This window comes from Mirounga angustirostris, unplaced genomic scaffold, assembly GCF_029215605.1.
Source record: "Mirounga angustirostris isolate CCGP_5_RB_7025 unplaced genomic scaffold, mMirAng1.0.hap1 SCAF_1, whole genome shotgun sequence".
Taxonomy (NCBI): Eukaryota; Metazoa; Chordata; class Mammalia; order Carnivora; family Phocidae; genus Mirounga; species Mirounga angustirostris.
This window is the reverse complement of record NW_026991709.1, coordinates 200,867,554-200,881,591: the sequence shown is the minus strand read 5'-3', so window position 1 is coordinate 200,881,591 and position 14,038 is coordinate 200,867,554. Positions and strand designations below refer to the sequence as shown.

At 54.7% G+C, this 14,038-nt stretch overlaps 1 protein-coding gene across 1 annotated transcript in view; it reads right to left on the bottom strand.

The window, feature by feature from the left end:
* Positions 1-13,831, bottom strand: part of SLC6A20 (solute carrier family 6 member 20) — a 30,756-nt gene extending 16,925 nt beyond the window's left edge. Inside the window, exons 1-2 of the mRNA XM_045862591.2 lie at positions 13,567-13,831; positions 1,557-1,697 (exon numbers count right to left, since the gene is read on the bottom strand). Coding sequence (XP_045718547.1) covers positions 1,557-1,697; positions 13,567-13,687 — 262 coding nt within the window. The 5' untranslated portion in view covers positions 13,688-13,831. The remainder of the gene's footprint in view (positions 1-1,556; positions 1,698-13,566) is intronic.
* Between the last annotated feature and the right edge of the window lie 207 nt (positions 13,832-14,038).

Here is a 14,038-nt window from a genome sequence, read left to right as displayed (position 1 = left end):
CTTCCCGGAGGAGAAAACGAGGCACAGAGATTGCCCGAGAGCGCCGGGCTACGATGTGGCAGACGTGGACTCAGCACGGAGCGTGAGTGGCCTGCTGAGCCTGCCCAGCGCCACCCCGATGCTTCCCCCCGGGGCTCCCCCGAAGTGGGGTCCCTTGTGTCCAGCCCTGCCTCATGGCGGCAGGGAGCGGGGGCATGGGGCTGGGTGTCAGGAGGCGAGGGGACGGGTCGGCCAGCCCCCCAGAGCCACTGTGCGCGTCTCCACCCAACCCCACCCCGTGGGACATCGCGTGGGGGGTCTGCAGTCCGCCCCAGTGCAAGTATTTATACCACCGGCCTCGGTGAACGCTACCGCCAGGCCCTCCCTACCGCAGCCCTCCTCGAGGGCTGGTGGTTAAACATTCGCCCGCACCCCTGCTTGGCACAAGCATCCGGTATCTTTCCTATTAGGCAGCAAATGCCACCTCAGAGAAGCCCTTTGTGATTGATTATGTGGGCAGATTGTAAAGCCACACGCCTCCTTGTTAAAAATTAACAGCCCGGGCGCCTGGGTGGCTCAGTTGGTTAAGTGACTGCCTTTGGCTCAGGTCATGATCCCAGGGTCCTGGGATCGAGCCCCACATCGGGCTCCTGGCTCCGTGGGAAGCCTGCTTCTCCCTCTCCCACTCCCCCTGCTTGTGTTCCTGCTCTCGCTGTCTCTGTCTCTGTCAAATAAATAAAATCTAAAAAAAAAAAAATTAACAGCCCTTCAAGATGAGGAGGCAGTTGGGGTTTAGAGACGATTCGGGAGGCCACGGACGTGTACGTCCTCCTTGCTCCTGGAACACCCTCTGCTTCCCTGCCTGCCTTCCTGTCTGGGGGCGGGAGGGTGGAGCAGAAGAGATGGTGGCCAGTGTGGCCCAAAGTTCCTCCCGCTGCTCCCAGGCAGCCCTGCAACGTGAGGGTTGTGCGGGGCAGGTTAACCATCTCTGAGCGGTGCCCGGGACACCAGCTCCAAGTGGCTCGGCGGGGGGGCCGTGCAGCCTCTGGCTCCGTGCACCGGCGGTATGAACGGCGCCCCGTGGCCTCTCAGTGCTGTGACAAAGCTCGCCTGGGCTCATGAGCATCTGTCGTACAGGCTGGCACCCGGCACCGAGGAGGTGCTCACGGACAGGGAGACGTTGTTACTAGTAAGTGGCAGGGAGCAGTTAGCTAGGTGAGTTCCCAGAGTGGTAGCCGGCTGGGACGTTGCGTTATAGCCCCTCAGCTGGGCAGCTAGTTCCCTTTTACAAAAGAGCAAACTGAGGCCCAGAGAAGAGAAGCAATGTGGCACCAGCTGCCCAGCGCGTGTGCATCCCCGCTTTCTCGCTGGCCTGTGGCTAAGAAGTCCAGCCCCTCCCAGCCGGCATGCGGGGGCACCACCTCCCGGGCCGTGTGTCCACCCATCCAGGGGCTTTCTCTTAGGCCTTGTGCTTGCTCCTTGGCCCCAGCTGCTCTGCCAGTGGGCTCCCACCCCCAGCCCCTGCTGCATCCCGGACAGGGGTCCAGGTGGCCAAGGACGAGAGAGGACCCACTTACCAACACCACCAAGGTAGGGGCTGATGGTCCTCCAGGCACCGATGCTGCCCTGCCGCATGCGCTGCCCCACTGCCAGCTCCAGGTACAGGAGAGGCATGCCCTCTACCATCAGCATCACGATGTAGGGCACCAGGAAGCTCCCTGCGGGCATCCAGAGCCAAGAGCAGGCCGTCACTGACGGGTATTACTCTGGAGCCCACATAACCTCCATGCACATGTCCTTCCATCCACCCTCCCTTCCTTCCTTCAGTCTTGCCACGTATCCATTCATCCTTCTACCTTTCCACCCACCCATCCTCCCACCTTTCCATCCATCCTCCATCCATCTGCCTTCACTCTCTTCCATCTTGTTCCACAACCCACTGTTCTTTCTTTCCTCTCACCCATCTGTCATCCATCCATCTGTGTTCTTCCATTTGTCCATCAATCCACCCATCCATCCATCCACCCACCCACCTATCCATCCATCCGTCTATTCATCCATCCATCCATCCATCTATCCACACATCTATCCATCCACTCCATCCATCCATCCACCCATCCAACTATCCACCCATCTATTCATCTACCCATCCATCCACTATCCAACCACCTATCCACCCACCATCCATCTATCCATCATCCATCCATCTGACCATCCCATCCATCCATCTATCCATCCATCCAACCATCCATCTACCCATCCATCCACCATCCAACCACCTATCCACCCACCATCTATTCATCCATCATCCATCCATCCACCATCCACTTATCCATCCACCATCCAACCATCCACCCATCTATTCATCTACCCATCCATCCACTATCCAACCACCTATCCACCCACCATCCATCTATCCATCCATCATCCATCCATCCAACCATCCACTCATCCATCCACCATCCACCCATCCATCCATCCATCTTTTCATCTTTCTACTTATCCATCCATCTGTTCATCCATCTATCCATGGATGACATGCGGACTTGCTAGTTAAAATGTTTAAATCCTTCCATCCCAGGTGGTAATTGCCACTGTCCCGAGCCCCTTGAGTGCCTTCCTCGATGGCTCAGCTGCCCCAGTTCCTCTGCCAGAACCCTAATCCATCTTCTGTTGTAGCAACCAATGGCATAGGCAAGGGTTGGTGTGTATGTGTGGGGAGACAAGGGGTCCCCAACAGACAGAGCCTAGGCCACCACCTTCCCCCTTTCCCTCTCCCTCTGTGTGTATGAGTACTCTCTCTCTCAAATAATCTTTAAAAAAATAAATTATAGCTGAATTATAATGCTTCTTCTTCAGAACACCTCTACTGTATGTGTATCTGTTTTATACAGTGGCCCTCAGTCTAAAATTTTATTTTAATAAAGAGTACTATGACTAACACAAATTAAAAGCCCGCTGGCTCCTGAGGAGCCATCTGCAGACAAGTGCTTGTGATGATAGTGGGGAGCTCGGGAGTGTGGCTGGAGCTATGGAAGCTCTCCCCACTGCTGACACCTGCTAGGGGCGCCCCCCACCCCTGCCCTGCAGAGCGCTGTCCCGCTGCTTCTCCCGTGAGCCCCGCCCCTCCTTCCCTCCTTCTTTGAAGCCCTGCTCATCTCTCCCCCAGCTCCTGGCTCCTTGGCAGTGGACCTGAGAAAGGGTCCAGAAGGAGAAGAGGGCAGGACTCCTGATTAAAATAAAACCCTGACACTACAGCTGCAGGGATGAGGGGCTGGTTACAGAAGGAACTGGTTCCAAAAGTGTTCAGGTAAAGAATGAAATATAGATGCTTCCATGAACAGCTAATACTTACAACAATGCCTTCACTGTACGTACCCGCGGCCCCAGAGCCCACTTTTCTTCCCCGGCGGGATCTCACAAACCCTCTCCCGACCACAACACGTACGTGTGCCTCACCCCTCCAGCAGCCGCCCGGAGTTCCACTAGGAAAACGCACCCAGACTCATTTCATCCGTCCTTGGCCGCTAAGCTGTAGCCAGTTTCCTGCCATCCTAAACAGAGCAGTGGGACAAAGCCTGGCCCACGTGTTTGGTTCTTTCCTCGGGATAGAAATCCCAAGAGGATGATGGCTGGCGTCAAGACCGAGCAGAGCCCAAGCAGGGCTGTGTCCCATCACCGAGAGAAATGCACCGACGGTGCACACGGGACCACCAGGCCTCACATTCCCGGCTCCGTCCTCCCTGCTCACACTGGGGCCTACGACGAGTGCTCCCCCTCTCACTTCTGGACTCTGCTCTGACGACTTGCCCTCTGCCAGGCCCGGCTCCTGTCCTGCCCTGCAGAAACATGTTTTGGCATCTCTCCAGGTTCTTCTTGGAGCAGGGAGTCCAAGAGGCAGGCTGCTGGGGGCTCCCACCCACCACAAACCTAACAACCAAGGTTGTGTGGGCACCATCTGCTTGGAGCAACATTCAAACCCTCAGTGGTTACAAGAAAAGCTCATTTTCACCCAAGGTGTTAAACAGTAACCACATGGGGCCTGACAAGGTCCATGGCAGGATTTTCTCTTTGGCAGGGCCTGCCTGATGGCCCACTGCCCATGGGAAAACTGGCAATCCAAGGCCTGGTGCCCAGGCGGGGGCATGGGGGCTCTTGGGGCCTGCCCATCACACATTTCTATCACCCCTCCCATCCTCTAACTATCCAAACACGTGATCCCAGTGAATCTGCTCTGCAACTGTTTTCTCAACAAATGGTGTTAGAATAACTGAACACCCACGTGCAGAAAAAAATGTCAACCCACATCTCACATTTTAGAACCCCCCCCCCCAAATGTCTCAAAATGGATCACAGACCTATAGCACAGCTCAAAACTATAAAACTTCTAGAAGATAGCCCAGGGAAAAAACTTTCTTACCATAAGCTAGGCAAAGATTTCTTGGCTTACATCAGAAGCACTATCTAGGAAAGAAGGTATCGGTAAGTCGGATTTTGTTTTAAAATTGTCTTCTGTGAAAGACATGGTTAGGAAAATTAAAAAGGTGAGCTAAAGACTGGGAGAAACATCTGCAAAACCCGTATCTGACAAAGACAGTATCTAGAATTTATAAAGGACGCTCAAAACTCAACAGTGAGCAAACGAAGAACCCATTAAAAAAATGTACAAAAGATTTGTACCCGTTCTTGGCCGGGTTCACTTGGCTGACTTGGTCAAAGGGGTGTGGGGATCGACCAGGTTTCTCTGTGGAAAGTTACAGGTTTGCCCCTTGGAAATGATGTGACTTTGCAGGGAGGTATTTTGAGCCAAGGTCGCCTTCCTGTTTCCCATCAGACCGCTGTCCACTAGATTTAGCAGCCCTGGGGGATTCTTGGCGGGGGACACCCATCGTCGTGTTAGTTGCCAACGGGTGACCCTCTAATTCCATCATTCCTTCTAAGTCCTTAAGTTTTAGAGTGCTCTGGGCTGCCAAGATAGGTCAGGGAGTGTGGGTGGCGCGGGCCTGTGTGCGTCCGCACGACCCTGGGCCAGGGGGATGTTTACGGTCACAGAGGACATTTCTATTCCGAGGACGTAAAGACATCTCTGAGCCTGGGGAACTCTTACTCCCTGCCACCTCCCCAGCGTTCACCACAGTGCCTCGGGGCTGGTCTTCTGGGCCCGTCCACTCCCAACAGCTGCCCCCCGACAGCTGATCGTCTGATTGTGTCCCTCTCTGCCTCCCCCATCCCCCCGACACCTGGTCAAAGCCTCTTTGGGTCTCCTCACACCTAGAATAACACCCACTCTCCCTCCTGTGGCCTCTGAGGCTCTGAGACCCAGGGCTCCCTTTTCCTCTCCAGGCTGGTGGCCTCCCTCTGGCCACTGCAGCCCCGTGGCCCTTCCCATTGGTCCGGCGTCTGCACACTTGCCCTTGCTGTTCCCTCTGCCTGGAATGCTTTCTCCCTTCTCTCATTTCTCTGCCAAACTTGCCCCCCTCAGAGGGGCCTTCCTGGTCTGCCTTAGTGACCACGGCCCCCAGGCTAGAGGGACCCTCCAACTTCTCACCGTGCTGGACCTTCCTTCCAAGCAGTTACTCCTGTAAAGTGATGCTGTAATTTTAGCTGTCTACTTGGTGTCTGTCTCCCCTTAGCATGGATGCTCTCGCCGCTGGTCTGCTCGGAACAGAGCTGGGCAGAGAGCAGAGCACAGTGGATATTTGGTGGATGCAGGACAGAATCCTTCAGGCTCACTGGACCTTCCACACACATGGCTTCCTCCAGGAACCTCTCCAGATCACCCAAAGCTAATTTGGGGTATCCCTCCTCACAGCCCCTTACTCACTGTCTACTGCTCTGTCCACCTCTACTTCCCTAAACAGCTCCCGAGTGCGGAGATGGGGTCTGCCAGGCCCACAGCGGAATCTCCAGTTCCTACCACAGGGCCCGATATGGAGTGGGTGCTTGCTCAGTGAGTGTTTGCTGAATGGCCGCTTGATGGTAAGTGGTTTTGATGGTGGTTCTATGTGGGTGGGCAATTTGTGAAGCTCTTACCAGAGAGAGATGACAGAGAGGTCTGGGAAAGTTCGTCACGGTTGCTAAAACCATCATGTTAAAACCATAAAATTTCATAGAAGGTTCCTTTGAACTCTAGCTTTATTTTGTGGCTGCATTAGGTAATACGGACCTTAGGCAATTCTACATTGGCCTGCACCTCCCTCAAAAAGGATGAGCACTCAGAAGGCAGTCTTTGGCCCTAGGATAATACACCACAGCTCAAGACACAAGGGCCCCTCTAAAGCATCTAGAGCAAATGCCTTCCTCCGAAATCAATTTGCTGTGACAAACAGAAGAAATTTGTAGCAAATTTCTAGTACCTGGTCTCTAAGAGTCAAGAGGACACTGTGCTTAAGGAACGGCATCAGGCAATGAGGAAGAAAGGACAATTTAAAGAGAAAAAAGATTTTATGAAGACAAAAAAAAAAAAAAATATGGCGGATGAATTTAAAGCCAATGGAGGCTGTAAGTCAAAAGTAAAAAAATTACCCCCGTAGCTCAGGGGAAGAGAATAAAGCGGAAATGACACAGGGTGAGGTACGGACGGCAAGCCCACGCATCTCCTGTGACTCTAGAAAGAACCAAGCGGGAGAGAAGGCTGTGGACACAGCAGCTGGAACAACAAATTCTACCAGATGCTTCCCTGGCCATGTCACTGAAAGGGCTCACTAGTCCCACATTAACATTTTCTAAAAAGTTTTGTAAGCAAAAAAAAAAAAAAGTTTTGTGAGCTACCAGCCAAAGTGGTGGAGAGGTGCAGCTCTGAGTGTCCTCGCCTGCAGGATTCGCCCCGCAGACCACTCGGGTCGTTCAGCCCCGTCTGCAGCTGACCTGACAGAGCGTCACATTGTGACAAAGAGGGGAGGAGAGGCACCCTGCCTCACCCATTGTGAGAAAGGGGGAGGAGAGGCACAGAGCAGCCTTTTCCAGCAAGGGGGGACTCCTGGGCCCTCTCGCCAGGGAAGCCCACCCCTGAGGGTTTCACCTGTCAGCCAGCTCATCAGGCAGCCCCAGCAGGCCATTCACAAGGACAAGTGGGCTAATAATATCTGCAAAAAGGACTGACTTCCCAGCAGGAGCTCTGGTGCACCCTCCAGTGGGTCAACAGCTGGCTCGAGACGTTTGTAATCAGCAGGGGATATGGGGAAGGGTCTCCACCCTGCATGCCGGGAGCCATACTAGTCCGAGGCAAAACTGATGAGAATGTACTTAAGACCTAGACGTATAGCCTACAAGGTTTGTGAGATCAAGTCCCAGACCACACTGGAGAATGGGCAAATTAGTTAACGCTCTACCTGTAAATGGAATCTCCAAGAGCCGTGTAAGTTCACAGCTTCAAAGAATATTAAATGATTTTGGAAACAATCGTTGATTGTCACAGGGAAAGTAAAATCAGCAAGACACGAAATTACATACAAAATATACCTCTAGTTGTTTTAGGCTAAAAAAAAAAAAGTAACGGTCATGACTTTTTGGGGTACTGGGATTGGGGTGATTTTGTATTTTATTTCTTTATATATTTCTCTATTTTCCAAATTTTCTACCACGAGCATGTATTATTACATTTATGACCCCCAACACACACACACACACAAATACGTCATTCTAAGAGCATGTTGCTACTTATTTTTCTAACGATCGCAGCCAGTACCGTATCTGTTTGCTACACTCAGGAAGCTCCCTACAAGAGAAATTCCTCTCTATATGAAGTTTATCTCCGCAAATTTCTGTCCTCTGAGGCCCACAAAGAGACCAAACAACCAGATGCGGCCACTTTCAGGGGAAAGTTTGCTCAGCCTTTCAAACTCATGCTGTCTTTCCATTTCCACACCTCTGTCTTGACAAAACCACACAGGGACTTTTTACCCTCATTTTTTTCTTTTTGGGGTGTGTGTGTGTGTGTGTCTTTAAGGGGCACAGATCCCAAGTTCCCAGGTGATGCAGAAGCTGCTGGTCCAGGGACCACACTTTGAGGAGCGCTGTCCTATTCTCTGCAGCACCCCATCCCACCGCCTGCCTCCTCCTCATTCACCTCCTCGCATCTTGGCTTTCCCCCAAAAGTTTATTATTTGGAGTCAACTCCGGTCAACTTTTGGAAACAAAGAACAGAGACACAAGTAAGAAAAATGAAAGTCCCACTTACCCTACCTGACGCCTTGGCCACAGGCGCCCCCTGCTCCTGGCCCAGCCCCTCGGCAGCAGCATCATTTCAGCAGCCACCCTGGTGAACGTGGTCCTGGCGTCTGTCTTGCCCCCTGCTCTGTAAGCCCTAAAGGCACGGCTTCCCCTCCTGGAATCCTGGCTTCGCTGCCCCAGTGAATTTCCATATTGCCAGCCTGTTAGTCAAGGCCCTTTGGTTTGCATTCATGCTGGACCCTTCCTTACGTGCCCTCCCGCCATGGTCCTGCCCCCACGCCAGACGTCCTGGCCACGTAAGAGTTTCCAGCCATTCCCCTCAGATGCACATCCTTCTGTGTCGTTTTCACATGTGGTTTCTTCTGCCCAGAATGATTTTGTCCCTAAATCTACCTGATGAGCTCAGACTCATCTGTCCAGGCCTAGATGGAATGCCACCACTGCCGGAAGTCTTCCTGGGTTCTCTCGGGCGGTTAGTCCTTCCTCTTGAGTCACTTCAGTCAAGCCTCCCAAAGAGCCCTCTGAGGATGCTCTTGCTGCTCCATGCGGAAGGGACCTTTCCATGGTGTCACATCCTCAGGGGAGATGACCATCTTTGTCCCTGGCCGGCAGCAGATACTCAATCCATGCTTGTTGAAGGACTGAAATTAAACTCCTAAGAGGTTTATATTGTTGATGGTTTAATTTTCTATGCTCCTGCCTGTTTGGGAAAGGATCTAAGATGGTGGTTCTCAGCCCCGGTGCACAGCAGGATCCCCTGGGGAGCTTTAAAATGCCTACTGGTCAGGTCACTCGTGAGACCAACTCAGGATTTGGGGGTGGACCCAGACATCAGCATGTCGCCCAGCTCCCAGGGGATGCTAATGTGCAGATGGGTAGAGGCTTCCCCACTGACAGGTGGACGCAGGGTCCTGGCTGGGGGCCTTTCCTCCCCACTGTGGGGGACGGGGGTGAGCCGCGTTAGAGTCCACGGTGCTGTGCACGGTAAGACATGGCTTTAGAGCCACTTTTAACTTAGGGAGGAGGAGGTGTCCTGGAGAGGGCGAGAAGCATGGGTGCCCCCCGGCAGAGGGGGGGCCACCAGACATTTGGGGCAAGGGCAGGGGCAGAGAGAGGGCTGGCCTGCAAGCGACAAGGGCTTCTCCTGGGTGGACACGGCAGATAGCAGGTGCTTGGCCAGCCGCCCTCCGGTGTGCAGGGGAAGCCGTGGGTGAGTGTCACAGCAGACCGTGTGGGGAAGGGCCCTGAGCCAGGGCAAGTCCGATCCTGGGAGGAGGCCCAGGCCTCTGCAGCAGTCGCTTCTGTCTTGCCTTTATCAGAACAGGAAACCCTGACACCAGGGGGTCTGGGCAGAGCCTGGCTCCCACACGGAAGCGGCCTGAGCCCCAGCTCCGCCTCCAGGAGCCCCCTTTTCTTCTCTGGACTTGTCCCCCATCTCTGAGTGGGGCAGACAGGACCGACTGCAGGGGTGCTGGGAGGAGGACGGCGAGGACCTGCTGCTAGGAGCCCAGACGCGCCGCTTCCCAGCACTGAGTCTAGAAGCCCCAGCAGCAGCACCAGACGTGGCTTCTCGAGGGACTCACAGAGCCCATGTTGTCACCTACCATTCGGAGCTGACCGTGGAAACTTCACGGGTTTGATGCACTACCACCTCTGAACCGCAGGTTTCCGTCCCGCCCAGTGGAACCGTAGAAACACTGAAGCACATTGCGCGCGCGCACGCAGGGGCACGCACGCACCACGCGCGCACGCACCTCGCAGGGGCACGCATGCACCACGCGCGCACGCACCACGCAGGGACACTCACGCGCGCACGCACCACGCGCGCACGCACCACGCAGGGGCACGCACGCACCACGCGCGCGCGCACGCATGCACGCTGTAGAGCAAGCAGCAGCAGGTGCCACCCACCTGTCCATCCGTGCGCTGAGCTGCTGTAGCTCGGTCCCAGGCCGGATACTGGCTTGGAGGGCTGGGGGTGCGGGGCCAGCTCAGACCAGCTCACGAGAGCCGGCTGTGCACATCTCTGCCAGCCCCGCGTCCCGGGACCTCACGTTGGGACATGTCCCAGGACCTTACAGTGTGAAATTGGCCATGGTGGGAGTATTTACACGGCGATAATCATCGGATGCTACAAATCAGGTCTTACTTCTGCCACCAAAAGCCGGCTGCTCAACGTTTTCCCAGCACCCTGCTACCTGGCTCCCCGCAGCGGGTGGCCTGGGGGGCGGCCTGAGAACAACCCTGACCTCGGTCTAAGGTGTGCTCCGAGGACCAGCAGCATCAGCACCACTTAGGACCTTGCTAGAAAGGCAGATCCTGCCCCTGCCTCACGGCAGGTGTCTGAGTCAGAATCTCTGGGGGCGGGGGGGGGGGGGGGGGGGGGCAGAGACCTGCCGTTTATCAGGCTCCCCGGGAAGGAAGGCTACGGTTGGAGGCGCGATGCTCTAAGCGCCAGAGAGGAGCAGAGGGGGCTTCGAGGGGAAATGGGACATCCAGTCCGAGTGTCATCGAACCAATGCAGGCAGGTGTCCTCCGACTTCCTCCCCTTCACAGGTCACAATAATAGCGAGAAAACTTAGGAGGAAAAGCACCACGTTGCCACCAGCCAGGCAACTATTCCCATCGGTCCGTGTCTCTTCCATAACTCGAGCACATTGGTATAGAAAGCAGTTGCTGGTGCCTTTCTTTTCTACACGGGCGAACAACGCGTTTGCATCCCGAATTTCTTCCAGAACAACACCGCCTTAGACGCTGACACGGTCGCCGAGACCTGCTGCCTTGTCCCAGAAGAGGTTTTGGGCAGGCTTTTCTTTTTCCTCTAGCGCCGGCGTGCTGTACAGACGTGGCTGGTACCCGAAACGTAATCTTCAGAATTAACATTCCTTGGGCTGGGCCTGGCCTGGACAGCAGGAAGGACACAGGCCTCCCCAGTCACAGGCCCAGCCCCGTGGAAAGGAGCACGGACCCCTAATCCGCTTTATTCTGGGAAGTATTTTGGCACAGCTTGGCTCGGTAGTTTATAAACAAGCTCTTTGTTGTCTGGAGGCGGTGGGTCACAGCGCTGTTTAGAAGGAGGTTGAACACTCCTCTGGAGCCTTTCTTTCATGATGTGGTTGGTTTACCCTTTAGCTTTAGGTAAAGAATAGGTCTGCAAACGGCCTGGGTTTCCGGCCACATAGACCACCCCTGGACAGGGAAAGGCTTGGGGAAAACCACCAGCATCCCTACCTCACGTACCCCGCGCTTTTCCCAACAGAGCCTGCTCAGCCATCCAACAAATATTCTTTGGTGCTTCTCTGGCTCCACCAGTGGGGCTGGGTGGGGGGGGGGGGGGGCAGAGAAAGGAGGGCTCCAGGCTATGGACAGCTTCCCAGGTAGAGGAAATAGCTCGTGCAAAGTGTGGAGGCAGACAGTAGGCATTCGCTGACAGGGAACTGTCCAGAACAGTCCAGAACATTTGGTGGGGCTGGAAGATGAGTGGCGGGAAATGGGGTGGAAAGAAGAGCAGGTGTCGGGCGATAAAGCCCTTACTGGGCCAGGATAAGCCAATGGATCTTTATTTTGTAGACACTTATGCTTAAGAGGGTGCCACCCGCCCCGCTTATATCTGCCCACCCCAGACCCAGCCAGCCACCAATCCAGCCTCTCCTCGGTGTCTGCCCACCCGTGAGCCATCATCCGTCTCTCTCCACCCAGCCAGCCAGCCAGCCAGCCCGAGTATACTCCGTACCGGACACAGGATTTCTTCTTGTCTTTTCTGGGTCCTGAAGGTCCTGCTGTTCCCCTAGCAACTCCTTACATATATTCTATTTCAGAACTACTCCAACTGACCCATGTCACCGGCAGTCTATTCAGGGGATCGTGTTTTGTTAGAAACAAGGAATTAACAGTCATGTGACAGCGAGGCTCACCTGGCCCGATAGCTGGAAAACACGCAGCCGGGACAAAGGTATTGTGGGTAGGGGTGCTGAGCACAGAATGACCTGGAAATCTCATCCTGACAAACAATTCTTTCAAAAGTCAGTTATGAAGCTGTTACAACACATGGCAACACATGCCCTTCCCATCATTATGCTGTATTAATGCCCTTCAAATAAAAGAAGGAATCAGAGAAATAACCTTTTGTCAAGTTGTGTTTTTTTTTGAGCGGGTGGGGGGAGGGGAAGGGGGAGCAGTACTTTAGGTCTTGGTCCTTAAATGGGTTAAATCTTAATACTTTGGTCTAACATCTTTTATTGTTCTTTATGGTGAAAAAACATTCCTGATTATAGAAGACATTCCCCCCCCCCACATGATCCAAGGCAAAGAAAAATCACCCTGAGATATAACTATTGTTAACATTTTGGTGTATTTTTTTCTCATTCTCTTTTCTTGGCATATTTTTAAACGTAACTGAGACCATCCCTTTTATACAGTTTTGAATCTAACTTCCTCTCCCTCCACTGAATACATGACAGGAGAAAACTCCTATGAAAGTTTCTGAAAACTCCATCTTAGCAGCTGCAAAGAGCCCCACTGCACGGATGTTCCATAACTTATTGACCCAACCCCGTTCGTTGAGGGCTCAGGAAGTTTCTAACGTTTTCCTCTTATTAAAAGATTGAGACCGTCCTTCCATCGCCACCCTCGGTCAGACCTCTGATAATTTCCTTTCAGTAGAATTCTAGAAATGCAACCAAGGAGGAAAACTCTGTTTCATGCTGAGACTTCAATCCCTCTTGCCACACCGCCTTCCAAAACGACAGGCTGGCCTGCACAGAGGCTCTCTCGCATGTCACGAAGGTGTCCCCAGCACCCGGCCACGTTAAGGGAATGCGATGGGCGTGGGTGGGTCTATCTAGTGAGTGTGCCCTGATGCTTTAGGGGAAACATTTGTAAAACCAAAACAAAAACCCCCCAAACAGGAATAGAATGATTTGCCTTTCCTGCTATCTGTGACTCCAAATCCAAACCAACGTTCTAATAAAACATGTAAAGAACTGGCTCAAGATCCTTTTAACCGGTTTCAAAACGAACTGCTGGGAATATGTTTCGGATTTGAAAACTGTAGCGGGAGTTTCTGTTGAACAAAACCATTTCCTGCTCACTTTTTACACGTAAATGTCAGCTTTACTCACTAGAAGTCAGACCCTTGCCCCAGGGGGAAGACGTCCAGAGCCTCCTTCGGCTCACAAGAGCAGGGGTGCGGAGGGGACTCAGCGGCCCCTAGGCTGGGGTGGGGTGGGGTGGGGGGGTGCAGAGGGCGCGGGGGTCGGGGGGCGGGTTTGGATAACAGCTCGGCAGCGGACCGGGAGGTGCTGGGTCCGAGACGGCGGGCTCTGCGCCCCCATGCCCCTCGCTCGCGGCGAGCCTCAGTTTGCCGGCCCGGAGTCGGGGCACCCGGGCAGGTGCCCCCGCGCGGACCGCACTCACCTCCGCCGTACATTTGGCACAGGTAGGGGAAGCGCCACACGTTGCCCAGGCCCACGGCGTACGAGATGCAGGCGAAGACGAACTGCAGCGGGTTGGCCCACAGCGGCCGCGCCTTCTCCATGGCCGCGAGCTGGGCGCCGGCTCCCCTCGGGCGCCGCGCGGGGCTGCTTCGGAGCGCGGCTGCCCGGCGCGTCCCTGCCCGCTCGGCCTGCGGGTGGCCTCGCGCCTCGGCCGCGCCTGCTCGCTCGCTTTTTAATTGCTAATCTCATTAACGCGCGCCCGCCGGAGGGGCGAGACTGGTAAATGGATGACGGCGAGCCCCACCCCGCCCGGCCGCCGCGGCCGGGGAGGCGCCCGGGACTGCGCCCGGGACTGCGCCCGGGACTGCGGGGCGGCGCCCGGGATTCTCCGGCGCCACGGCCGGGCCGGGGTGTTGCTGCGCGGCTCTTGGGAGCCGTCAGGTTCTCCCAGC